We start from the raw sequence: 25,192 nt of genomic DNA on the forward strand, positions 1-25,192 counted from the left end.
TTACATTTAGATGTTTTCTACCTAAGCAACATATGATGACATGAGATTTTGTAGAATAGTAATATCTCCCTCTTGCCTCATCTTCCCACTTTCTTGCCCAGTTTATTCTTCAAGATCATCTCATTCCTTTTAGGATTTTCTGTTTTCCAATTATAATTTGACAAATTACGCGTGCTTTTATTTTGAAGCCAACCGGAAAAAGTCGCATTTTCAACGTGACGCGGAAGTCATTGTCAACTGCGCTTGTTTTGGCTGTGATAGCTATCAAAAAAGCTACGTGTGGCACCGGTACCGTGGTCGCACATGGCGGCAAAGGAGGCCCGGAGTGTCGGCCGGGTTCCGGTTTGTCTGTGTGTCCTGTGCGGGTTGCCAGCTGCGGGGAAGTCCACGCTGTCCCGCTCAGTCTGTTGCACCGCTGCACGGCGCGGGTGGAGAGCAGCTGTGGTTCAGTATGACGACCTGATCCCCGAGCATGCTTTTCATCCTAAAGTGGTAGAGGAAGATGTTCATTTGGAAGAAATGGTAACGAATAACTCTCAGATATTTCATGTATTTTTTTTTACTGTAAAATTGGTATTAAGTTGATGCGGTTCATTCTGTGCTATGGGTTGTTCACTTGTGGAAGAACAGCAAAGTAGCAATATTAATCTGCTAAAATGATGTTAATTTTATAATTTGAAGACAAATGCTATGACTGAGAAGTAGTTTCATGCAGAGATGGGTATTTTTCTGCAGTAAAAATATATTTAACAAGTAAAATGTACTGCAAAAGAGGTTCACATACTCACTGTGAAGCTATTAAGAGAGACTTCATTATGGTTTACTTACTATAAACAGATGCCAAAGCAATGTACACCCACTTTTATGTTTTCAGCAGGCATTTCAAATGAATCCCTTTGATTAAATACTCTCCTTTTTATTCTTGTCTTTTTCGTTTGCATTTCCTAGCACACTGAATGGAAGTTCCACAGACGGGAAGTGTTGCAGTGCATCGAGCAGTTCTTACAGAGGTCTGAAGTGACGTCAGAACCACAGAGCGGCTGCCGGATCAACCGTGCTGCATGGGAACGTTGCGTTCAAGCTCTGCCGAATTCTCCTCCAGATCCCTCTCAGGCCGACCAGGCACCGCTTGTGTTTCTACTTGATGACAACTTCTACTATCCAAGCATGAGACATGAAGTTTACCAACTTGCAAGAAAGCGTAAGCACATATAGCTTTTATAAATATTCAATAACCACGGATGATTTTTTTTGTTGATGCTGTTTTTTGCACACTGGGAACTTCCAAAAAGCACACAAATGCACCAGGAAACGACATAAAACCATTACAAACTGTGATGTCATTACTGTGGGACAAGAAATCAGGTTAAAAATTTGCAACATGCTTTGGAAAAATAAGTCATATGTTAAAGTAAGGTCACCATTGTACTCTTTAAACAATGAGCTCTTTGATTGGTCCAGTTGGTCAACTTGTCATTGCAGATTCGCTGGGCTTCTGTCAGGTGTTTCTGCAGTGCGACCTGGAAACGTGCATCAGCAGAAACCAGCGCAGGTCTGAGCCTGTTCCCACTGAGGTTCTATTAGAGATGGCGAAGCGTTTGGAGGCTCCAGATCCACAGAAAAACTCCTGGGAGGCGAACAGCATCTCGCTCCACACCTCAGATCATGTTCCTGAATGCGACATGTGAGGTTTTGACTTTTTTAGTTAAGAACTTAAAGGGTGTAAACCAGGTATTAATCTGATGCCTCTGTCTCTCACTGTCACGTCATCAGTCAGAGGGTGATGGGTTTGATTTCCTCTGCAGTGACGAACCCGCTGAGCCCAGTCGAGGACAACGCAGAGCAAAAGGTGCCGATGCTCCTCCCTTTGAACCTGTTCAGTCTCGGCTCAAATGAAATGATGAATGACTTGTTTTGTTTCTAACTTACGCAGGAAGCTGACAGGCAGAAATGCGCCACTAGTATGGTCCACCAGGCTGACCAGGCCTGTCGGCGGATGATCTCTGACGCAATGAAGACGGCCAGAGGTCAGTTTTCTGTTACATCCACATTTTATTATTTTCTTAACATAGCATGAAGCATGTGGAATCTTCTTTTTTATTATCATTATTATTTTCAGAAAACCAAGTGCAACCTGAACACATGAGGTCCTTGGCTACTCAACTGAATGAATCCAAAGCCAGATTTCTTCACAACCTACGAAAACAGTTCCTGCAAGAGTCGCCTTTCACTCTAGGAGACGATATCGACGTGGAACGCGTGGTGAAAAAAGCTGTGGACAATTTTGACGACGACAGAAAGGAACTCTTGTTTAGAATAACGAATTACCGTGACTGAATTTTGACAAGCGTCAAATCTAAAAGTCAAAAGAATAAATTGTAGTTTATGTCAATGGACTCTACGTAAAGGGATTGTTTTTACATTGATTTCTCAGGAAATACTACATGGACCTTAATAATATATAGACATGTCACGGTTTAAAGTCATACTTCACCCAAAATATCATTTCTGCCTTTCATGTACTCTCAAGGGCATCATCAAATATCATCCCTGAATTTTTTTTAAATTAATTAATTTTTTTGCAGCTTGCTCTTTCTGCATCGTGAAGTCAAAAAGAAATGATGCAGGGGGGAAAAAAATGCAATTTTTGTGTTAATATTGCTTCAAGTTGTGTATTTTATTTTTTAGTCATTTAAGTTTGGGATGTTGGGCTCGGAGGAGGTCCGTGCCTTCACTCTAGCTCCTCGGGTTTTGTTTCCTTCACTTGTTCTAAAGTGTGTAGACACTTTGGGACTGGGCAAAACTTCTAAATGTAATGCACATGCGGTTCATTGTCTTAGTAATTAAAAAAAAAATTGAGATTTGTTTTCAAAGTTCAACATTGCCAAAATCCCCATTTCAGACTTAAAATATACTAGCAGACACCTCCATGGGCAAGGAAAAGGGACAGAATGTGAACGGTGGAGGTGGATGTTTTCATTCTGTTCGTACGCGTCTGATGTCCATAACAAGGACATCAACAACAGAAAAAAAACCCAACAACAACCAAGTGGTTAAATTTAAATTTAGACCAGGCCTTACACCAAACCAAATTGTAAATGAATAAAACGAGCGATTGGAATTGAAAGTTAGCATTCCGTTCCCTGGTCTGAGCCTTGGATCTTGACATCAACGATAATACAAGCGGCTACGGTGAACGTTGCAGGATACTTTATAAAACAAATGTTACTTGTGAAAATGTGTTATTATTTGTCAGAGGATACATCATTGGCAAAAGCAAAAAAAGTGAAAAACAAAATATTGGTATCTATAAGTGGCTTGTTCGTGACTTGGGCAGCATGTTCCTGAGATTATGAAGAGAGGTATAAATAAATATGAGGACAACACTGTCACAGGCTGCTGGATACAACGTTTGAAACTGATAATGAGACTCAGACTGCAAACTTCTATTTCTTACGTCCAAAACTGTCTGGTTACTTTTGACCGAGACGCAACATTTGGCGATTACTTCGACAGAGTGGTGGTTTAACAACAACTAAAGAGCTGGTGAGGGGTATAAGTGATCGTTAAATATTGTTAATGTTTGTGTCTCATATGTAGCTGCCTAGATATACCTGGGATGTACTGCAAAAGATGAGTACGACTCTGGTGAACTACTGCAAAGTAGAGACGTCGCAAGTTCTAAAACCCATGGTTATAAATGCCAAACACATGCAGCAGCATTTAAAAAAAAATATCGAGGTAGCCAGGTCTAACACCAAAACATGCGGATACACTTTTGCAAGACTAGTAAAAAAAAGATTTTTTTTTTTTTTTAAAAGTGCAGTTAGGAGTAGTCTGATTACTGCATAAAATGTAACTCAATGTGACCATGATGGTTTGATAATGAACGTTCTATGGAAACACAAGCATCTAACTCTACACTTGCAACTTTGTTGGTAGGGATCACTTTTTATGTTGGCCTCGAGCAAAATGACACGCAAAGTCATATTTGTCCGTGCACACATGGCCACAGATGTTGCACTGGAAGGGATGTTCGTAGACATGACAGCCCATGTGAACCGTGTAGAGGATATTATCAGGAAAGTGAATGTCACAGTGAGGGCATTTTAGTAAGACCTCTTGGTCCGGGCTGGTCAGAGCTGGCGCGGGCGTCCGCGGCTGGCTGTCGCTCACACTCGTAAGAATGTTGTTCTCCAAGCCGAGGCGAGGCTCAGGACTGTAACTCCCGTGGCGTGAAGTGGGAGATTCTTTTTTCGGTGTTGAAGTCTGCACTCCATTTGAACACACTTCCACTGGTGTACTGGACACGTCCTGTATGAGGATGGGTTTCTCGTCTTTTAGGGAGTCTCTATTTGGGGATAAAAGGGTCTGAGGGCTCTCGGGGTGAAGGTTGGCCAACTGGCCAGCGAGTGTAGACAGCTGGTCCAGTGGGTTATTGATCACTGATCCTCGACTGCGACTGCCACCGTCATCCACCTTGGGAAGGTTCTTGTGCTCACTGCTGTTCAAGTGGTGGTGAAACTTGTAAGACAAGTCATTGAGGTAGTCCGACTTAGGGATCACCATGGAGGGAGGGCTGATGTTAATGAGTAGTCGCCTGGTAAAGCCCAACGTGCCTGTTCTCTTCTGCAAGGCACCCAACATTCTCTTGTTAGAGAAAGGAGAGCGAGCCACCCGAGTCGGCAAGAGCTTATGGCGGCGCCGCCTGTGGTGAGACAGGTTGCTGCGGTCGCTACATCGGAAGGCGCAGAGGTCACACTTGTACGGTTTCTCTCCTGTGTGCGAGCGCATGTGGGCTTCCAAGTGGCGCTCATACGCTGAAGCAAATGGGCACAGTTGGCAGCGGTGAGGCTTTTCTCCTGGGTGACAATCGGGAGGAAAAAATACAGAAAAATAGAAGAGCACAGGTTAGAGAGGACATTAGGATCAATAAAGCCATTACTGCCACATCTGTGAAGTACTGTTAAACATAATGTGTGTGAATGTTGATATCATGATTGCAAGTCAATTTATTATAATTTATTATGCAGATTTTAAAAAGGGGGTGTACTGGTGTTCTGAGGGCAGAGGTTTATCACTCCAGCAGTCTTGGACCTGCTGCCAAGTGGTGCCAACATTTGAACACCCTGGAGGAGGTGTCCATATCGACCAAGTCATTTACAAATCATCGGCACATCACCAATATTTATCCCATATCGTGCATCCTTAATTCCAGCCAAAGAACCCCCGACATAAAGCACTTTCTTTGATGATTACGGTCTTTAAATATGGTTTTAAAACACAGATTTGCCTCCGAGAAGCAAAGGAATATAGCAACACCCACCTGTGTGTATCCGGGTGTGTTCTATTAACCGAGCCATGCCCTTGTTGGCGTAACTGCAGTAGCTACACTTGTATTTGCCATCGCAGGTTCTCTCCAGGCCGTCCATCTGTCCCTCGGACCCATCCTCCATTGACAGGCTTACCTCCACAGACGGAGGGTCCAGGCCGGTCTGCTCACTCACCGGAACGTCTAGCAACACACACAAGAAGATTTCAGCATCTTTGATAAGCAAACAAATATCACATGGCCCATTATTGTAACGTTACATGCCCATTCCCACCGGCTGGAAACGGCTCCGTTGATTCTTTCTCTCCGCAAATAGAGCCGGAGATCATGTTGACGTGCTGGGTTTGCTGTGTCAAGTATTCCTGGAATTCTTTAACAAAATCCAGTGGCTCCGTCTTGATCTCCTCCATAATCCGTATTTAGTGTGCGGAAAAAAAATCAGTGGAACACGCGTTAATCTGAGAAGTCGGTGGAAAATTTGCTCATTAATATATTGATGGCAATGGCAATCTAGCTAGTGTTCACCAAGCTAATTTGAGCTTTCCAGAACGACTACATTGACTATTTGACATAATTGTTGCCGCGAGTTATGACTTTTCATTAAATTTCTTATCGGTAAACCAATAACACCAAAAATAGATCCGGGAGATCAATAAAGCAATTTTTGTTAGCAAATAAATACCGGCATATCTCAGTCTACCAAAATGCTACTGTTACATTCATGAACAATCGGACACAAGAAAAACAGGAAATTGCCCACATTATCCGAGTTCCCTTTTAGAGGTTTGGGAATTACATTTTCAAATAAAACCGTTTTCCCTCTCAAGACGCAAATTGCTCTAAATGCCCTAAATTACTTGAACCTAAAGAAGTAGCAGAAAAAGAGGAATCACGGAGTGCCCAAAGCGTGCAAGGGGTACCTGAAGACTACATTATCTCTATCTATGACGTATGCATGTCAATATTGTGTAAGAAATCATGGCTGCTCCTTTGGTCTGGACTTTCTCAAAGGTGAGAGGGAGAACAAGGGAAAGGCTGCTCGATCATTATTTATGTTTTACTGTGTTTTGCATCGATTTTGTAATGTATTTTCCGGTGCACTTCAACTTCTGTTACGTAACATGTCTCCTGCTAATGTGATGTTGCCAGCTAGCAGGCTAGCTTCAAACGTTACATAGTGAAGTAACTTGTTTTGTCATAAACTCGTTGTAGTATCTTGTTCTCGTTGATAATTTGGTTGAAATATGTCATCACTGGATGACGGACATGCCTTTTGGGGGGTTATTATTCGAGGTAACGTGTTTTCTCTTGCTTTTTACAGTCTTGCAGACAGTTCTGTCGTACATGGGGACGAAGTCAGGCTGGATGGAGAAGCAGATCCACCAAGTCAGCCCCGGAGATGGATTCGGAGCAGGCAGCTGGCGTGGTTTCATTCCCTCCTCTGCAGACATTCTCAGAGGAGGAGAGCATGATGAAGGAGGCAGGTGAGGAGTAGTAAACTGCAGTATCTGATAGCTGGGGTAACCATACTGAGGAATAGTAAACTGTAGTATCTGATAGCTGGGGTAACCATACATTGAATAAATATTTTTGTTTGACAGTCAAAAAGTATGCACAAGAGTGCATTGCTCCATTTGTCTCAAAGATGGATGAACATTCTTCCATGGATGAGGAAGTGATCAAGTCTCTTTTTGAACAGGGTGTAAGTGATTCTTTTATTCATTCAGTTGCATTCTGCTGTTCAGTAACATTTGCAATCTGCCTGTTTTCACGTAAATCTGTTCTCTTGTAACCATGTTCTTGAACAGCTCATGGGCATTGAGATAGACCCAGAATACAGTGGCACTGGCTCCTCTTTTTTCTCCTCCATTCTGGTCATCGAGGAGCTGGCCAAGGTGGATCCCTCTGTGGCTGTGCTCTGCGACATCCAGAACACACTCATCAACACACTCTTTACCAACCTGGGCACGGCAGCCCAGAAGGAGCAGTACCTCAGCCGACTCTCAACTGACATGGTGAGAAGTTTTCCAGTTGCCATCTCTGTGACCACTCTGGGCTCAAATAGGAAAGAAATAAGGTTTTCTTCATCCAGCTCAAATATAGCTGATGAGTGTGACCAGAATTTTTTTTTTTTCAAATTGTATCTCTATTTTCTAATGTATTTTTTGTCACGTTACGTATAGATTGGCAGCTTTTGCCTGTCCGAGGCAGAGTCGGGGAGTGACGCCTTTGCTCTGAAGACACGTGCTGAAAAACAAAAGGACTATTACATCATCAATGGATCTAAGATGTGGATCAGTAATGCAGAGCATGCCGGTGTATTCCTGGTGATGGCCAATGTGGATCCCTCAGCTGTGAGCTCACGTTTCTATTCCCAAAATAATACATTACTATCATACTTCTTTATTATATGTGATTTGAATTTTACAATATCTTTAAAATCTTCCGTATGCAACAAAGATGTTTTAAAATGATAGTTTACCCAGAAGTGGAGGTGTGGTAATCTCCCAAACAACTGAAGCAAATGGCCATTGTCAGATATGAAGAAAATAACATAAATACTTCCACACTGCTTTTCCAAAACATTTCAAATGTCCCAAAGCCTCGATATTTCAAGTTATGTGGAAAAACATGATTGACAACATGTTTTTAGCCTCCAGTGGGAAGCTTGCGGTATCTCTCTCCGGCCTTTGAATAAATTCAACATCGCTAATGTTAAATACATTTTCACAAAACCTAAATTAGGTTCATTTTATCATGGAGAAATGAGTACATTTAGGGCCTGACGATATGGGAAAACCGGCATCTCAAACATACCATAAATCTCTTCTATTTAATTACCACACAAGCCATGCCGGCCCTTTTAGTACATCGAAATATACTTCAATTGTACGTACTCATGGTGCAGCCATCTTATCTACACACATGCACCAACCTCCGCAGGGGTACAGAGGCATCACCTGCTTCATTGTGGACCGTAATACTGAAGGGCTTGAGATTTGCAAGAAGGAGAACAAGCTGGGCCTGCGGGCCTCCTCCACCTGTCCCCTCAACTTCGACAACGTCAAGGTAGAAACGAATGCTGTATTTATAACTGAAGCAAGGTGAAGTATCACGTGACCTTCACAATTATGCTGTCCCATATAGGTGCCAGAGAAGAATATTCTCGGACAGATTGGTCATGGGTACAAGTATGCTATCGGAATGCTGAATGAGGGAAGGATTGGAATTGCTGCTCAAGTGAGTTTTGTTTTGTTTGTTTTTTTTAAACCTTCATGTGTATGATTTTTAGAGCAAGTTAAAGGTGGTCCATTTAAAAGTTCACGCTACAAGCTAGTGTGCTAACTGTGTGTCTGTGTTTCAGATGCTGGGGCTAGCCCAGGGTTGTTTTGACCACACTATTCCTTACACAAGACAGAGGATACAGTTTGGGAAACGCATCTTTGACTTCCAGGTATGGTTCTGATCTCTGACGTATGTCTGGAGGCTAGAGTATTTTTTACTAGGTTCTCATGTGTTGGTGGTTCTCTATTTTTGCTTCTTTTTTTTTTTTAGGGCATGCAGCACCAAATAGCCCACGTAGCAACACAGATTGAAGCTGCACGCCTGCTCACGTACAACGCTGCTCGTTTGAAGGAAGCAGGGAGACCTTTCATTAAGGAGGCCTGCATGGCTAAGTACTTCTCAGCAGAGGTGAGATTCCTGGGTCAAGGAAAACATCTTCATACAATAATGCTCTGGAGCAGCTTGTGTATATGTAGAGAATAAATTGTATAATTGTGGACTTCACATGTGCAGTTGGTGCCTTATTTAAGCTTCCTGTTTTATTTTCTTTGTTAACCTGCATTTTTTTGCCGACACAAAATCAAATTGAAGCATTTTTTTTCTGGTTGACGGGAGGGAAAAAAATCACCGACAGTTTTCTTTTCCTCAGGTGGCAACGTTAACAACATCTAAATGCATCGAATGGATGGGAGGGGTAGGCTTCACCAAAGATTACCCCATAGAGAAATACTACAGAGACTGTAAGATCGGTGAGTGTTGTTGCAGAGAGAGTCTTGAAATGTTACTGCTCGGATTAGAGGTGGAACAATGTCGAGAGTACGTGAGTGTTGTGCTGGGAAGGTCAGGTGTAGATGTTTGTGATTGGACCAGAGTGGAGGCGTGGAGAAGGGCTCGATAGCAGAGCCTGTAATTGGACTCTGTGGGAATTCCCCTGTGTGACCCCCCCTCCGGAGTGTCATTGCACCAGCGTACAGCCAAGGAACCTGCCAGAGCAAAATAGCATTTTTCCTTTCATCATCTCCATTTTGGCTCCTTAGAACTAGCGCACCAGCCAACTGACATGTATAATAAACTAGTAGTGCCTTTATACTCTGTTTCGTCTCTTTGTGCAGGTACCATTTATGAGGGCACGACCAATGTCCAGCTGTCCACCATGGCCAAGTTTATCGACAAGGAATATGACCACTGAATCCACCTGCTGGAGCCTGGCGGATAAAACTCTGCTGTTGCACTCCGTATCTTCCCCTCAAATGACTCGATGCAGTAACACTGCAGCAGTGCATTGCTGTAGACTTGTTTTAGAGTTTAATTACAGTTGTTAGCTCTCAGTATCTCCATCTCGTAGTCTTTCATGCTACAGTACTATGATGTTGCTCGATCTGATGTTCTGATATTAAAGTTACTGCGGACTTGATGGACTCCCGGGAAGATTCAAATGAAGATTTCCTCTAGTTACTTGTTCATATTTGTCTTGGTATTGAATCAGTGATGAATTATGTCAACATACCTTAACATCCATGAACACAATTTGCAATGCCAGAGTTACTGATTGGGATTTCATTTGACTGAACAGTGCCTTCAGGAGCTTTGCAGTGTCTTAGGTCAAGATCTGATAGTGTTTTTCTTTGTGGAAGACTTGAAACGGTTTGATTCACCAGTTCTTTATCATTGCTGCACAGTTCTTTGTAGGGAAAATGATTTCACGTCGCAATAAATATCTGTAAATCTCAGTGATTTGTTAATACATCACATTGAAAGTGCATTTATGATTTTTCAACTCATGACATGATTGTTGCTTTTATCTGCCACTAGATGGCAGCATCCCCAAGAGTGTGGCAGCTACTAAACTAAAAGCAGTCAATGACCATGTCTCACAACAGCCTGTCACCGCTAATGATATTTTATATCAGTTTAATTATGCTGGTGCTTCAGATGAAGGGGGGGGGGGTGCTGCCATGCATAATTGACTCACTGATAATTTTTCAGGTGAGACTGATTACGTTTCCATGGCTGTAAAATGTGGGTAAAATTAGTTCTATTGTTTGACAGAGAAGAGATGCGCAGCCATGCAGACCCTCATAGGCGTCACCCACCATGACCACTGGGAAACGTTACTCATGTCTTGCAGGATGTAGTCATTCATGACCGATAATAGATGAGAAAAGGGTGCAGGAGTAGTAAAGATTGGCACGACTCGGCGATATCTGGGGCGGTAAACGTGAATTTCCATTGATGTTGATGAACTAAATATTGTGATTTGTGGAATTACCCCCACCCACCCCCCCTTCTCATAACAGGTAGTAGGGATGAAAAAATGAATTCTTTAGATAAGAGAAAGTTCAGTTCTACAATTTGTAATCGTTCAATTTTCAGCAACGTCAGGAAATATTACAATTTTGATTGTAATATATTGCTTTATTTATGAGAAATATGCTTTGCCACTTGCATTTACTGCTGTATGCCTCACATATTAAACAGCTCCCTTCATCTAATTATACTTCAGTGCTCAAAAAGTATCATTTAGAAGATAAAGCTAATAAGCCAGACCATTCACCTGTGTCATTAGTGGTAACATAATTACATATGATTTCTAGGTTTAGCACCATATTTGCCCAGACTTTACCTAATCACTTCCACACTTTAACTCTCACGACAAGACAGAAAAGGGGCCGCACAGGTTTTCCATTATTGATTGAGTGTACTTTGTTCTCCCCTCTGATCCAGTCTGCCTTGTTCAGTCCATTGCATAAGCGTCATTTAATGAACATAATCTGATGAAAACACAGGTATCTGCTTTTAACACTTTGCATTGGGAAATACATCAGCTCGACTAGCCTCTTTTCTCCGCCCCCATCTTTAACACAGCTATGAGACCTCTAATTACGCCTGGATTCAAGTAGCTTTTCACAAAACACAGTGTTGTCCTTTAGAGCTGGAGGGTGCTCCATGAGCTAAAAGGACATGCTGCATATTTGCAGGTTGAGCAAATTCAATTTGTTTGATTAGTTCTCTGTGTGAGCTTCAAGCGTGGTTTAAATGATAGATCTTAAATTTAGCTCATGTTGGGTTTTATGTAACTGTTTTACATTTCTTCTAACTACTATCCCTCACATAGGCCACAACATCTTGATTCAAAGCATTGCGGCAGCTTGTTTCTAGAGTCTGTTTGTCACAACAGTCTCTCTTAGTCTTACAAAAAAAAACAAAAAAACACTTTATATCCTGGCCATAACACACACCCTTGTCCATTATGTATCTTTATTGTCTGCTAATTATCATCTAATCTGATATGTCTCCCTAATCAACTGCATCTGGCCTCTCTTTTATTACAATATGTGACAGAAACAAGACTCGTGTCATCCCCAGGCATTAGATCACCACCCATCTGTGTGGGTTTTTACAGGCTTTTATACCGAAATGATGCGGAACGCCTTTATCACAATGGTAAGCATTCAATTTGATGTCTGCCTGCAGCACTTCCTGACTAATAAGATTACGCTGAAGTCACTGAGCTCTGGTTCCAGGTGAAATGTACATGTTGCTTTCCTGCACACAGGTGGAACAGAAGATATCTGAAAGAAAAGATGGATGACGGGCTTCAAACGCAATGAATTAAGGTATTTATACATAATTTACCCTCAAATCCCCTTTATTTTAATTCATTCTGGGTACAAGACGCTGCTGCATGTTAATTTGTCTTGTTTGTTCTTTTGCTATCATTGTGCGCCCCCCCCCCCCCCCACACACACACACACGTTTTCAGTGCGTAAAATCTGTGCGTAATTTGCGTAATGTTTGTGCCAAGGCTCCACATGCTGGGGTGTGATAATCTCTTGAGCATTTATTGAACTTACTGACAGGTGATTGCGACTCGTGCACGCCCCTAAAAACCTTGAGACATTTCCTCTTTAATCTAATTGGATAATAAGAGAGTAGTGTCGAGCCCAGAGCCCAAACGCTTGCGCGGCCTTTTTCTTTTGGAGTCTATTCTCGTCACAGCCCCTCGCGGTTTCATCTCAAATCCCATTTGCTATTGTACCTGCCCAATCGCAGTGACCGAGCGCGTTTTAACTTGGATGACTTTTTTTTTTTTATTTCATCGTTACTTCATGCCAGAGCAAGTTTGGCGCAGTGATCTCTGCGCTTTCACTCCGGTCTTCATCAAGAGCAGAACGCATCATCGGGATACTTTCGGGGTGATTTCCCACCCCCACCCCTCCTACTCCTCCTCTTTTAAGATTTGCCACAAATTTTTTGTAAAAAAGCATTTTAACGTTTTTTTTTTTTTTTTAAATTTTCGTTCATACGTTTTTGATGTTGATCTATATCGTAAAATAAATGGTGATGGCAGACTCTGATGCGCAAGAGACTCGCCAACCCGCTAAAGACTCACCGTTCTCCATCAAGAACCTGCTGAACATTGAAGAAAAACCATCGAAGCCGAAAAGCTTCATCGTCTCTTCTAAAGGCGTGTTTGAAGGAAGCTTTTTCTCTCGCCTCAGTGACTTATCTTTCCCTCGCCTTGAGTTGCCCTCACAGAGAATCGGACTATCAGCGCAGTATTTGGAGAGAGCGTCTCCCTGGTGGTATCCGTACACTCTCGGGACTCATTTAAGAGCTGGAGGTAAATTTTCATTATTACGTCAGTTCTATATTATTTAAATAAATTATAGTGTTACGAGTGTTTTTTATGTATATATCAAAATGAATTCAGCAACAGTCAAAGGTATCCGGGCACTTCATGACACACCATTGTGTTTGGAATTAAAGAACTCATTCGCGCTGTTACGTATCAATTGATGACTAAGAAAGGGAAACAAGGAAAATAAATCAATATCGATACAATATGAATACAGCTATTTTCCCAAGGTATTGCTAATTACGCTGCAGATCAATTGTATTTGTATAAGTGGATCAAACCTGAATCATTTATTATGATGATGACGATGATGATGATGATTATTATTATTTTCATCATTTTTAAAAAAAAAAAAAATTTCAGGCTCCGAGAAGGCCAATCTAAAGGAACCACAGCCGGTGCACGACAGGCGCTCACCTGATCTCCAAAAAAGTGACAAAGACACCAAAGAGGAAAGTGCAGACGACGATATCGCTTTGGATGAAAGTGACGTAGAGGAGCCAAAGAAAGGCGTGGACCAGGATGACGACTGGAAGAGAAAAACGGACGATCTGGATTCTGACAAGAAGCCTTGTAGGAAGAAGAAGACGCGCACGGTGTTCTCCAGGAGTCAGGTCTTCCAACTGGAGTCCACCTTTGACATCAAGCGCTACCTGAGCAGCTCGGAGAGAGCGGGCCTGGCCGCGTCCCTGCACCTGACAGAGACGCAGGTCAAAATCTGGTTTCAGAACCGGAGGAATAAGTGGAAGAGGCAGCTGGCCGCTGAGCTGGAGGCGGCCAACCTGAGCCATGCTGCGGCGCAGAGGATTGTGCGGGTTCCCATACTTTACCACGAGAACGGAGCCCCAGAAACAACCGGGGGTCCCACTGGAAACTCACCGAGCAGCCAGTCCTTGCTGGCTTTTCCCCACCACATGTACTATTCCCACCCTGTCCCGCTGCTGAGGCCTGTTTAACACTGACTGTGTCATTAATGCGTTGCCCTCATTGACAAAAAATAATAATAATAAAAAAAATCAGTTTTGTATATTTTGTAGATTCACCCTCCACAATGTTAGCTATTATTATTATTATTATTATTATTATTATTATTATTATTATTATTATTACGTGATCCTTTATGCTGAAGTGTCCTTGAGCAAGACACAGCCCCTTCATGTCATAAAGAGGGGGACAATCGAAATGATGACGCTGAAGATAATTGTTGATGGTGAAATTTTTAATGCTCACAAGCGGATGAATACATTTTTAATGCATTCACTTTGAGAAAAAAGAACAGGGTTGACTGTCCATATGTATTTTACAGAGACTTGTGTTAGTGTTTGTAGCTTAAATTGTGGGATTAAATATTTTGATATTTTCAAATACTGTGCAATACTACTGTTGGCTTCATATTCAACATTTGCCGCCCATAGTTCACTTTTACAAAAAAAAAAAAAAGACCTTTTTTGTCTTTGTAATAGTGAGGACAATCATGTGATCTTTTTAATATGACCCCCTCCCGGAGAACTGCAGGTATGACGCGTTGTTATACCAATAATTTCAAAGCCATGAAGGAGCCAAAAATAGCCTTTGTTTTTTGTGTATTGTTTTCTTCTGATATTGTTACTGAAATCCTGTATGTTATATGTTCTTACACCCAGTAAAGTTTTGTTCCAAAAACAGGTTTCTATCCATTTGTGATTTTGGTGAAAAAAAAGAATCTGCCGTTGAGATGATTTTCACCCGTATGAGGATAAAAATTTATATTTCTAAACATTCAAGCAACCCCCATTGCACCCTTTAAAATGAAAATATCAAAATCGAATCATTACAACTTCTAACCTTTTTTTATTCTTATGCCTTGAGAGACTACAAGCAAAAATATAGCTCAGGTATACATTTAAACATGACACTGGATTTTTTTTGTATTAATGATTTATGATTATAGAATATTTTAAAGCACTGCATAACTTTGATTTCTCGCTGTATGGTCTACTCTTACATTATTTGTGCCTTCATAATAAGCATAATGATTTTTGCCTATGTGATATAGGCTGCAAATACGCACATTAGGCAAAAACACTTTTAGATTATTAACCTCTAACCACCCATATTGTTCTTATTTTTTCATGGAATTAAAAAAAATTACAAGGCCATCAAGTAAAGGACTTGCATTTTTCTTGCGGGAGGCATTTTAAGGGATCTGAACTTATTTGCAGTAATTCTAACAGCACAAATACAACAGAAGTCTAGCCTGGTGTATGACAGCCGCGTCCACCCCGATCGTAAATTGTTTTCTGTTATAAAACTTGACATTTTCAATCAGACATATTGATTTCGCAGCTATTTTCAATTAAAAAACCATCCAGTCTTTGGTGGGCTACTCTAATATCCCACTGTAAACTACTTTTTAAAGATATGTCATGAATGAAAGACAGACAACTGCGCATAATCAGAGAAAATGTTTTTGGACCGGATTGAATGAGGGGGAAAATTGACCTGTGTCACATGATCAGTGTGAAGACAACGGAAAGACTCTGTCCAGACAAAATCAACCAATCATATTACAGGCGGGAACTTGGAAATTCGTTTAAACCAATCAGGATCTGTTCTTGAGTTTCAAGGGGAACCATTATTTCCCTGGGACTTGCAGTATCCTCATTGCGTTTTAGAAGTTTCTAGTCTGTATCCTATATTTTATCGAAAAATAAGCCGCGCCATTGAGGCTCACATATAAAAGACTACTTCGAATCTGGACACCACTAAAACGAAGCGGTAAGTAGGGTGAAATGGCCGACATTAGCGCTTCTAGCTGAGGCTATCGTTATTGCTAACGATCCGTGATAGCGTTAGCAAACCACCCGGTGGCAACACGAGTGGGCTTGGTGTAATTTCTGGATTCAACGGAACAAGTCCTGCCGGGGTTGAAATAAAATATATAAAAAATAATAATAAAAAAGCCGAATCTTACCACGAGAAAGTAAAATTGGCGTTCCATTGTGTCACACTCGAAAGCCGTGATAGTTAGCTTAAATGCTCGTAAGCTAAGTGCTTGGTGGGGCTAGTGAGTGAAATTCGTTGAAGTCTCTCATGGCGATTTACAAGCATTAATCAGTCAGTCCGAATGTAACTTGACAGCAACTTTACAATAGATACTTTTTCCTCGGATGGAATTTTGTAATGTTGGGCTCAGTTCAGCAAGTGTGACTATTGCTAACGTCTACCACTTACATTAACTTGGCTGGCAATTCGTAATGATCTAATTTACCTTGTGTTGTAATTTATGTTTTGTTGTAATTTTTTTTAACCCTTGACTAAACCTCATTATTGAAAACATGGGGCTATTGGAATTGCATTTTCTTAACTCTATATCTGACATCAGTGTATATTTTTCTGCAGATGACGGGCTCAAATGAATACAAACTGAACCAGGGACCAGAGGACAGCATTTCTGCTGTCAAGTTTAGTCCCAGTACTGCCCAGTTCCTACTGGTTTCCTCCTGGGACTGCACAGTCCGTCTCTATGATGTTGGAGGAAACACCATGCGGATGAAGTACCAGCACACAGCTCCAGTTCTCGACTGCGCTTTTTTTGTATGTCACAGATTTTCACATGTACTCACATCACTTACAGTATCAATACCTCTTATGTTCTGTTGATCCTCCAACATCATAGGTTTTTGAGGTGAGGGATTGGGAGGTTAATTGATGTGCTGCATAAAAAAAAACATGCACAGTGACATCAGATTCTGCCTCTTTTATTGTCATAATGCCAAAACATGGAGTACCAACACATTAAATGACATTTGTTAGTCTCTCAGGCAAATAGCCGTAAAGTAACAATAAATGATAATAGAACAAGCCATGTTTTCATGTGGATGTGTAGAATGTCTTGATCAAAAGGGAAATAAGCTCCATATATGAACATCTATATAGATTTTAAATTACTATTGCATATATTTACAATCAGTGGGTTGCAAATGATATCTAAATAACTAACTTAAAACTTTGGTTATAGAGGTAATATCATTGGTCATCAAATCACAAAGCAAAAACATGGATCTGATATAAGTAATGTTGAGGTTTTGATGTAGAGTCATCACATTTGCTGTAAAACATCTTCATTTGATCACTCCTATAGGTGGATTTTCAACCTTGTTTCATTTTGTTCATGTGGGTACTTTACTGAGGAGGACTTCAATTTTGTTGACAGGGTCTAAATACAATTTAAAGTGAGTTATAATTCATTTGGCAAGTAGTCTGAACTTAGTTGGGTTTTGTGTATAGCACCTGAGGTTCTTGCTACTCTGACTTTTTTTTAAAGAAACATTCCCTTTACTTGCAGGACCCAACTCACTCTTGGAGCGGAGGTCTAGATGCACAATTAAAAACTCATGATTTGAACACGGACCAAGGTATGTTCTGACCAAATCTAAATCCTGATTAAACCCAGTTGCCAGCACCAACCTTTTTAGCCATACTTGAACACTTTGACCTGTCAAAATGTGTTATCTATAAATTAGAGTTGTCTACTCATATTGTCTTTCAACAGATACAATAGTTGGAACACATGATGCCCCTATTCGTTGTGTGGAATACTGTCCAGAAGTTAATGTCATGGTAACTGGAAGCTGGGACAGATCAGTTCGTCTGTGGGATCCAAGGACGCCCTGCAATGCTGGTACCTTTACTCAACCTGAGAAGGTAGAGTAGTAGACACATCAGAGCTTAAGATGCGGCGTTGTTTGTAAGAAAATTAATTGAGAATTAATTCACATATTGTAAAGATTAAAGGTAGAATTTCCTGCAGAGGGGAACAAGTATTTGGGACTCAAGGGTTTCTATGTACATTCGTTCCAGGTTTTATGTTCAAACCAAAATAAATGAATCAAGTCCAAATTCTTTGGTTCTTGCTTTGATAATTGGATGTATGTATTTGTGTAGATGGCTTATGGCAGAAACATACCAATAGTTGCATTTCTATTATTATTTTCATCTCCTAACAAGATCCACTTGTAATCCATAACAAAGTCCTCTGACCAGTGGAGCTGTGGGCTGACTTTAGTGGCTATGAAGTTGATGTGATTTTATGTAAGATATCAAGAGTCACCATGGTGTTGGACTTTGAAAATTGACCAGATGACATGCAGTTTCGTTGTCTGACTTCCTGTTTTGTTCACTGCCCTGTGTAGCGCAATACATTTTCTATCAAAAATGCATTGTGCTTGTATTTTTAGAGGAGTTGATTGGAGAGCCCCTTCTAGGATGCTTGTGAAACACTACAGCTCCTCTGGTACAATGATTAAAATTATCTAGAGGGGCTGCTGTCAGCTCCAGCTTTGGATCCAGTCACAATCAGACAATTACTGTAGTTTGAGCTTTCTACTGATTAAAGACTAAAGCACTACAATAAATGATTTGTTCTGTGTTAATATAAAACTAGGGTTAGTACAGAAAATTCCACATGCATTTTTTGCTGTGAACTCTAGGGGCCTCAGAGACTGGCATCTTTTGAGATGCACTGTTTTTCAAAGAGTACGTACATTTGTCACAGAATTGGTTTTGAAAAATTCTTGCATTTGTTGCGATAAGCTGTATGCTGCGAGAAAACCAGTTGATGTCTATATTAATCTCAGCTCAATTGCATATCTCCCGATTGCAATCAATACAGCTTGTGTTGTCTTACAATTGTTGTTTTCTGGTGATAGGTGTATACCCTGTCTGTGGCCGGAGACAGACTGATAGTCGGCACCGCCGGAAGACGTGTCCTTGTGTGGGATTTGAGGAACATGGGCTACGTGCAGCAAAGAAGAGAGTCCAGCCTCAAGTATCAGACTCGCTGCATCAGAGCCTTCCCCAACAAACAGGTACACTTTGAAATAAGGTAGCAGTAAGACAGAGGCAACTTTAAATAAACAGCTCAAAATGCACACAATTACAGTGAAAATTTACAACTTATACTTGAATATGAGAGAGAATTTTCTCCAGAAGGTACTGAGATAGTGACACAGATTCCTGTGTTTTTGGATAGTAACCTCACCTCTTCTGTTTTTGCTGCAGGGCTATGTCTTGAGTTCAATTGAGGGACGTGTAGCTGTGGAGTACCTGGACCCAAGCCAGGAGGTTCAGAAGAAGAAGTATGCCTTCAAGTGCCACAGGCTGAAGGAGGATGGAATTGAGCATGTCTATCCTGTCAATGCCATTTCCTTCCACAGTGTTCATAACACCTTTGCCACAGGTACAATTGACTGGTTCGTGCTGATAAGGTCTCTAAAGAACATTTGCATTTTATTGATTTCTCAAGTGAGACTCTTAAAATGAAATTATTTGTTTTTATCTGTGACCTTTTTCATTGAGCTTCCAAGGTTGTACAGCTAGATATTACAGTTATATTTCAGCCAGTCTTTAATTGTTTGAGGTTGACTTCAAGGTTCTCCTTCTACCAGGTGGCTCTGACGGTTTTGTGAACATCTGGGATCCATTTAACAAGAAGCGGCTCTGTCAGTTCCACCGTTACCCAACCAGCATCGCTTCACTGGCCTTCAATAACGACGGCACCATGCTTGCCATCGCATCCTCCTACATGCACGAGAAGGGAGACATCAGCCACCCAGAAGACGCCATCTTCATCCGCCAGGTCACAGATGCTGAGACCAAGCCCAAGTGAGTCCCACCCTCCACCACCCACCTACCACTGTGTTCCTCTGTATTGCCTCTCTTGGAATCTGAGCAGCTGTATTTACAAGGAGCACGTCCAGCCACAGCATATGCTGATCCATATCTCTGTCTCCCCGCTTTTCAATATCCGACAGTTGAAAGATAGACAGATGCGAACTTGAAAATTCTCTCACCCGTCTTTGCCATTGTAAATATACACTTGACCAGAAGAATATGATCCCCTGTTCAGTGTAATATCATCTGCTACAATGGCCTTGTAATAAATACTGCTTTTGTGAAACCTGAAATGTTCAATGTTTGTTGACCTGAAGACAGTCAGGTGGCGATTTCTGAGGCTATTGTGGTGCTATTGTATTGGCTTGTGTTATATTGCTAGATGTCTTTTAATATTTGGTATGCAGAGCGCTATAGTAAGACCATCTCTTAAAGAAAAGTGTTACGACTTCAGTTTTACAGGATAGGTTCATAGTTTCAAAGTACAAGTTTATTCTGGTCTAATGTACTTTCATTGTATTTAAATGAGGATTCAGCAAATCAAGTGCATATCTTTCTTAGTTTGTCTTATATTTATTCGGAAATATTTCAAAATTTGGGTGCACAATGTGTTCATGTTTAAATGCATTATAATTCTTTCTTGAAAGATAATTTCTTGATGCAGAAAACCCAGAAATTTAAAACCCAGCTCTCAACAGTATGATCGCCTGTAATGGGATCTGTGTTTCTCAAGTTGCGGGGCAGTGTATGTTGCAGCGCTCTGCTTCCACTCCCTCCCTGCTGCAGTTTTTGTGGCAACAAAACAAGAAGCAGAGCAGATCATTCACAAATTTGTCTTTGAAGCGGAAGCGAGTATTTCACGTCATAGATGACCGTCAGGGCAAGCTCACGGACACCGCAAAGCCCATCTGTAACAGAGGCTTTAAACCCACGCAGCCTGAGGGATGCAACATGTTGAACCTGGCAAAGCATCTCACTGAGAGACATATCGGCGTGTTGAACGACTTCAAACAGGGACAGGTCAGCAAATGTGATGATAACATAATAATTTATTTTGATTTGTAGAGATGGACATGTCATTTCAGGGCAGTGATAACTAATTGCATCCAGTTTAACTTTACCTTCTAAGAAATGAAGCATTCACAATTATCAAGTTCAACACCACCAGTTATAAGTTGTCCATTTATATTTGGTCAGCACGAGTGGCCTTTTGGCAGTCATGGCCAGGGCTACACAGTCCTTAGTCCAATTATTAACTGCGATATGAGAGGTAATATTCATTTTCACATAATACTTTTTTATACAAATTTTTTTTTTTGCAAGATGTTGAGATTAACTCTTCTAGAATGTGATGTGTTTGCAAGATGTTTCTTCAGTACCACTGTATTTAATTAAAAGTTATACTTTGACTCAATCAGATTTGAACAAATATTAAACCTTATGGTGGTTTTAAAAACTATTGTCAGCCATATTGCAATTACTTGTACAACCCTAGTCATGGCATCTCCATTTTTTTTTTGTCAATCATGGCCCTTTGCACTGCAAACATTTGGACTTGTCAAAGCAGGAAGTATGACATTAATGACGGCTCCTGTCCGTGAGTTGTCCCAATAAGGCACGATGTTGTGTAAGCATTCACAATACCAGAGCCTTTGGTTTGACTCAAGTAAACTGATTACAGCCATTGTTAATGATGTCCGTTCCACCTGTTCTTTTTTTTCTTCGTGCTATTGTGAGTTAAAATGTTTGCTGTGAAAAGGGCCTATGACTTCTATCACTGGAAAATGTGTAGAGTAGAGCGCAGACCTCCACCAAGGAGAGTTGTATTGAGCTTTAATCACACTGGGTAGGAAAAGAGTCCAGGAACAAGGATGGAACGAGTTAATCTGAGCCTGAACTTGAAGTACTTGTGAAGAAACATTTGACTTTTACACAAAGTCTTTGTTCCGCATCTCTCAAGTTACTTTGACATAGTAACAGATTAGCCTTGGGTCTAAATTACCACTATGTAGAAATAAAACTATGAGACAATAGTCATTTGTCACATTATTTGCACTTGAGTTGATCAATTCTCTCCTGTTTTTTGGTTTACAGGTCAACCTAAGCCCACCTCTGTTTGATTCCCTCTGCATATGAAGCCTTTATCACATTCGGGTTATCTACTGGTATCCAGTTTAACATGTACTCTATTTACTTCTTCCATTCTAATGCAAATGTTTGTAATGTCTTTTTCAACTTTCTACTGTTTCCTGTTGAATATTTCAATGTTTCACTTATATTCTGACAAGCATCTTATTTTTTTCTCAACTAAAACGGATTTGTACACTCATTCTTGCTTGGTTATTTTGGAGTCATCAATTAATTTTGTGATATTTTTGTCCTCGTTTTTTTAACGTGAAAACGAAGCTATCCCTGAAAAAGCCTTTTAGTACTGACAGGAGTCTGACTTTTATAGTATAATAAACAATTTAAAGCCTATTTTTAGCCGGCTGATTTACTTTAATTCATGCGTTTTACACCCCTACACGTGAAAGAACCTGAGACGTGTTGGGAACGTGTCATGACCTTGTTCTCTTGATGATGTGTTGAGGGGAAGCAATGATCCGCTCGTTCTTGCCGAGGGCTCCACTTGGCCCTAGACAGTGACCTGTGCTGATAGATATCTGAGGTCTAAACCAGATCCTGCTTTGTTACTGGGGAGGAGACATTTTTGAGAAATTACATCTAATCTGGACCTTCATGTGGCATCAGTAAGGAACCCCGTTTGGTGATTTTACGTTGCCAGAGTTTAAAGTACATGATTTTATCATGAGATTGAGTTTCTAACTCGGATTAAAGAGTTAAACTTGATCCAACGAATCTTTAGGTCTTAAATTTGAATTTAGGAATTTCTCTATATCACGTTAAACTTCTTAAGAGAAATTTTCATCTCGCGTATTTTAGGGCTACAAGTAGCAGCCTGTATCAGATCAGCAGTTTCTATGCAAATAAATCAACCAGTAGTCACTAATTTCACAACCCCTGCTGAGCTTTATTAGACAAGAACACCAAGATATCAGTTGTGTGCGTACAACAACCAAGAGTTAATGCTTTGAGCCTTCTTGACTGGTATTGCTGCAAAATGGATCTTAAATTGTATACAAAGTGCTTTTCAAGTCCTTTTTATCAGTTGTAATCTACAGGAAACATGATTGAGGAAATCCTGGTAAAAACTTTGATTCATAAAGTCTTCTAATTATATAAAGGGCATCAATGATTTTTCATCTTGTTTATTGCATTATCCTAAAATCTGCTGCTGTTTTGCACGTTGATATGCTGGTGGTGAGAGTTAGATGCACTACAGGCCTTTAAAAAAAAAAAAAGTATTTTGTGTTGCATGAATGGAACAGTGCACACAGCAGTACCCCTGCTAAAGTCTAAGTAGAGCCCCCCCCCCCCCCCCCCCCGGCCTCAAGTTCAGATTTTCAATTACATCTAATGTAATTTCTGAAGCCCTTCAGCCAAAGCAGAAGAGAAGATAGAGATGTCAATTATTTTATTTAAGGGCTCCATTTTTTTCCTAATGGCTCTATCTGCTTCTGCTGTATCCTGGAAGTGATTAGTTCAGTTTGGTTAAATGATGGAACTAATTTCTGTGATTGTCAATAATGAGTCTGTCTTTGACGTCGGGTTATGATTGCAGCTTAATATGAAATAGCTCTCGTTTTTGGACATAATCACTGCACATGAAGGAAGACAGAATGGCCAAAGGGTGGTTTTTTTTTTTCTTTCTTTTTTGTTGTTTTTTGGGGGGGGGGGGAGGCTGCAGCGAATTACCTTGTTTCCTGTCATCTTTGGCTTCCGCTAAATTGGAAAATCGAGTTCTTTGAGTGCATTAGAGCTGTTAAGGGTTTCTTCTCTCTATTGGATAGCTGTTTTCTAATAGAAAAAACCCCCACTGAGCAGCAAATCTTGGAGCTTTAAAAAAAGGAATTTGTAAATTTTTTTTGGTCAAAATTTTGTAGTTTCCTCATATCCAGTAGCTTGAAGGATTAATATCTGTTGCCCTGTCTATCAGGATTGCCCTCCAAGCTCATCCCCACAGACCTTTGCTTTTTTTTTTTTTTGTCTTTTTGTGTCTCTCCTTCCTTCAGCAAAGGCCCAGTTAACCGCATCTGTGGTCGTGTGGCCAGGCTCTGGTTTCCAGGCGCTGAAGTGTTGCAGACAGTTTGGCTCTACATGAAACCGTTACATGACAATTAAAATAGGTGATTGTGCTCCAACAGCCTGTCAGGTGCATTTAACCTGACCGCAAAAGGCTCCAGTGTTCACTGGCGAGGGCGTGGATGACCTTCAAGCAGACACCTTATCTCTCAAGACTGGTTTCTAATATTATATCAAGCTGATGATACCATCTCTGGTGAACGTGTGGAATGGGGGGGGGGGGGGAATCACATGACGCATTGGGGAAATATTGACACCATTTCCTATTATGGCTTGTCTTGTTTCAAATTGGAGATTAACACATCAGTGAGTCTAACGATGTCTCCAGCAACAGAGTTGATTAAGGACTAAAGTTCTTTGTAGACAAATCATGGCTTACTGTAATTTTAGATTCATGTCCAAATATACCCACCAAAATGTACAGTATCATTACATTCCTCAGTAAAGACTAAAAATACTTCACCTCTACAGAAGTTTTTTTTTTTTTAATTTCTGTATATAAGCTAAATTTTCAATACTTACTTTGACCTACTATGACTTTGTCCTCGAGTCCCAATGGATTTTTTGGGCTACGGCTCATGATTGGAGAATTGTATAGTCCCCGTGTCTGGTTCAGTCTGCAGTTCATAGTAAAACTTGTTCAGCGTGTAACAATCGATTTGACGCGGCCACTTGAAATAGTTTTGCTATTTCTTCCTATCATTTAGCCGTACAAAAGTTCTGTCTTTGAATGCCAATTGAAATATTGGCGCATTTGCTTTGTCTGGTACATGAAAACGACTGTGCCAGTGCTTCCTCCTCCTGAGGACTAGACACTACTGTAACTAGTGCTTCTTGAGACCAAAGCTAGTTGGTTAGCATGCTAACTAAAGAGAGAGTAACGCAATACATAGACGTCCTTAGCATAAAATTCAAACCGTTATTTCTCCACACTATCATTTTTAAAGTTTAAAAGTACAACGCCTGCATACACTCATCCAAAAACAAGGTCAGATACACTGTTCTGTAGCAATGCAGAATAGTCTTCCAAAAAGCATTGAATGCTCATGAATATACATCCAGATTGATTATTGGAAAAA

At 40.7% G+C, this 25,192-nt stretch overlaps 5 protein-coding genes across 6 annotated transcripts; 4 read left to right on the top strand and 1 right to left on the bottom strand.

Moving 5' to 3' along the window:
* Positions 1 to 219: 219 nt before the first annotated feature.
* On the top strand, positions 220 to 3,512 carry pstk (phosphoseryl-tRNA kinase). The gene is made up of 6 exons (XM_086195037.1): positions 220 to 522; positions 949 to 1,201; positions 1,483 to 1,684; positions 1,774 to 1,849; positions 1,934 to 2,027; positions 2,120 to 3,512. The coding sequence occupies exons 1-6, from the start codon at positions 304 to 306 to the stop codon at positions 2,335 to 2,337; spliced, it is 1,062 nt and encodes a 353-aa protein (XP_086051163.1). The 5' UTR covers positions 220 to 303; the 3' UTR covers positions 2,338 to 3,512.
* Positions 978 to 6,218, bottom strand: LOC147239783 (zinc finger protein Pegasus-like). The gene is made up of 3 exons (XM_086195036.1): positions 5,607 to 6,218; positions 5,327 to 5,515; positions 978 to 4,862 (listed from the first exon to the last, which is right to left on the bottom strand). Exons 1-3 carry the CDS (start codon positions 5,740 to 5,742, stop codon positions 3,946 to 3,948), a joined length of 1,242 nt encoding a protein of 413 aa, XP_086051162.1. The 5' UTR covers positions 5,743 to 6,218; the 3' UTR covers positions 978 to 3,945.
* On the top strand, positions 6,196 to 10,301 carry acadsb (acyl-CoA dehydrogenase short/branched chain). Its single transcript, XM_086195035.1, has 11 exons — positions 6,196 to 6,343; positions 6,654 to 6,816; positions 6,934 to 7,034; positions 7,141 to 7,347; positions 7,516 to 7,686; positions 8,276 to 8,401; positions 8,480 to 8,572; positions 8,697 to 8,786; positions 8,888 to 9,025; positions 9,267 to 9,366; positions 9,730 to 10,301. The coding sequence occupies exons 1-11, from the start codon at positions 6,311 to 6,313 to the stop codon at positions 9,804 to 9,806; spliced, it is 1,299 nt and encodes a 432-aa protein (XP_086051161.1). The 5' UTR covers positions 6,196 to 6,310; the 3' UTR covers positions 9,807 to 10,301.
* Positions 10,302 to 10,633: 332 nt separating this feature from the next.
* hmx3b (H6 family homeobox 3b) lies at positions 10,634 to 14,891 on the top strand. The gene is made up of 4 exons (XM_086195038.1): positions 10,634 to 12,061; positions 12,174 to 12,234; positions 12,381 to 13,241; positions 13,620 to 14,891. Exons 3-4 carry the CDS (start codon positions 12,956 to 12,958, stop codon positions 14,210 to 14,212), a joined length of 879 nt encoding a protein of 292 aa, XP_086051164.1. The 5' UTR covers positions 10,634 to 12,061; positions 12,174 to 12,234; positions 12,381 to 12,955; the 3' UTR covers positions 14,213 to 14,891.
* Positions 14,892 to 15,836: 945 nt separating this feature from the next.
* Positions 15,837 to 22,239, top strand: bub3 (BUB3 mitotic checkpoint protein). Of its 2 annotated transcripts, none has more exons than XM_086196025.1 (8): positions 15,837 to 16,013; positions 16,638 to 16,832; positions 17,584 to 17,653; positions 17,791 to 17,942; positions 18,947 to 19,105; positions 19,299 to 19,476; positions 19,685 to 20,930; positions 22,005 to 22,239. In XM_086196025.1, exons 2-7 carry the CDS (start codon positions 16,638 to 16,640, stop codon positions 19,903 to 19,905), a joined length of 975 nt encoding a protein of 324 aa, XP_086052151.1. In that variant the 5' UTR covers positions 15,837 to 16,013; the 3' UTR covers positions 19,906 to 20,930; positions 22,005 to 22,239. The 2 variants fall into 2 exon arrangements, with proteins under 2 accessions (XP_086052151.1, XP_086052150.1); XM_086196024.1 differs by having other exon boundaries at positions 19,685 to 19,901.
* The last annotated feature ends 2,953 nt before the right edge of the window (positions 22,240 to 25,192 follow it).

Source organism: Aulostomus chinensis, chromosome 23, assembly GCF_037954235.1.
Source record: "Aulostomus chinensis isolate RoL2024-O1b breed Wild chromosome 23, RoL_Achi_v1.0, whole genome shotgun sequence".
Classification (NCBI taxonomy): Eukaryota; Metazoa; Chordata; class Actinopteri; order Syngnathiformes; family Aulostomidae; genus Aulostomus; species Aulostomus chinensis.

What these genes read in the sequence shown, in the direction of transcription:
- pstk (XM_086195037.1), top strand. Translation starts at nt 304, where the DNA reads ATGGCGGCAAAGGAGGCCCGGAGTGTCGGCCGGGTTCCGGTTTGTCTG. An exon ending in ATGTTCATTTGGAAGAAATG is followed by an intron (nt 523 to 948) that starts GTAACGAATAAC and finishes TGCATTTCCTAG; the next exon opens with CACACTGAATGGAAGTTCCA. An exon ending in TTACCAACTTGCAAGAAAGC is followed by an intron (nt 1,202 to 1,482) that starts GTAAGCACATAT and finishes TTGTCATTGCAG; the next exon opens with ATTCGCTGGGCTTCTGTCAG.
- LOC147239783 (XM_086195036.1), bottom strand. Translation starts at nt 5,742, where the DNA reads ATGGAGGAGATCAAGACGGAGCCACTGGATTTTGTTAAAGAATTCCAG. An exon ending in AACGGAGCCGTTTCCAGCCG is followed by an intron (nt 5,516 to 5,606) that starts GTGGGAATGGGC and finishes GTGTGTTGCTAG; the next exon opens with ACGTTCCGGTGAGTGAGCAG. An exon ending in ACACACCCGGATACACACAG is followed by an intron (nt 4,863 to 5,326) that starts GTGGGTGTTGCT and finishes ATTGTCACCCAG; the next exon opens with GAGAAAAGCCTCACCGCTGC.
- acadsb (XM_086195035.1), top strand. Translation starts at nt 6,311, where the DNA reads ATGGCTGCTCCTTTGGTCTGGACTTTCTCAAAG. An exon ending in AGTCTCTTTTTGAACAGGGT is followed by an intron (nt 7,035 to 7,140) that starts GTAAGTGATTCT and finishes GTTCTTGAACAG; the next exon opens with CTCATGGGCATTGAGATAGA. An exon ending in GCCGACTCTCAACTGACATG is followed by an intron (nt 7,348 to 7,515) that starts GTGAGAAGTTTT and finishes CGTTACGTATAG; the next exon opens with ATTGGCAGCTTTTGCCTGTC.
- hmx3b (XM_086195038.1), top strand. Translation starts at nt 12,956, where the DNA reads ATGGTGATGGCAGACTCTGATGCGCAAGAGACTCGCCAACCCGCTAAA. An exon ending in GACTCATTTAAGAGCTGGAG is followed by an intron (nt 13,242 to 13,619) that starts GTAAATTTTCAT and finishes AAAAAATTTCAG; the next exon opens with GCTCCGAGAAGGCCAATCTA.
- bub3 (XM_086196024.1), top strand. Translation starts at nt 16,638, where the DNA reads ATGACGGGCTCAAATGAATACAAACTGAACCAGGGACCAGAGGACAGC. An exon ending in CCTTTACTCAACCTGAGAAG is followed by an intron (nt 17,943 to 18,946) that starts GTAGAGTAGTAG and finishes TTCTGGTGATAG; the next exon opens with GTGTATACCCTGTCTGTGGC. An exon ending in GAGCCTTCCCCAACAAACAG is followed by an intron (nt 19,106 to 19,298) that starts GTACACTTTGAA and finishes TTTTTGCTGCAG; the next exon opens with GGCTATGTCTTGAGTTCAAT.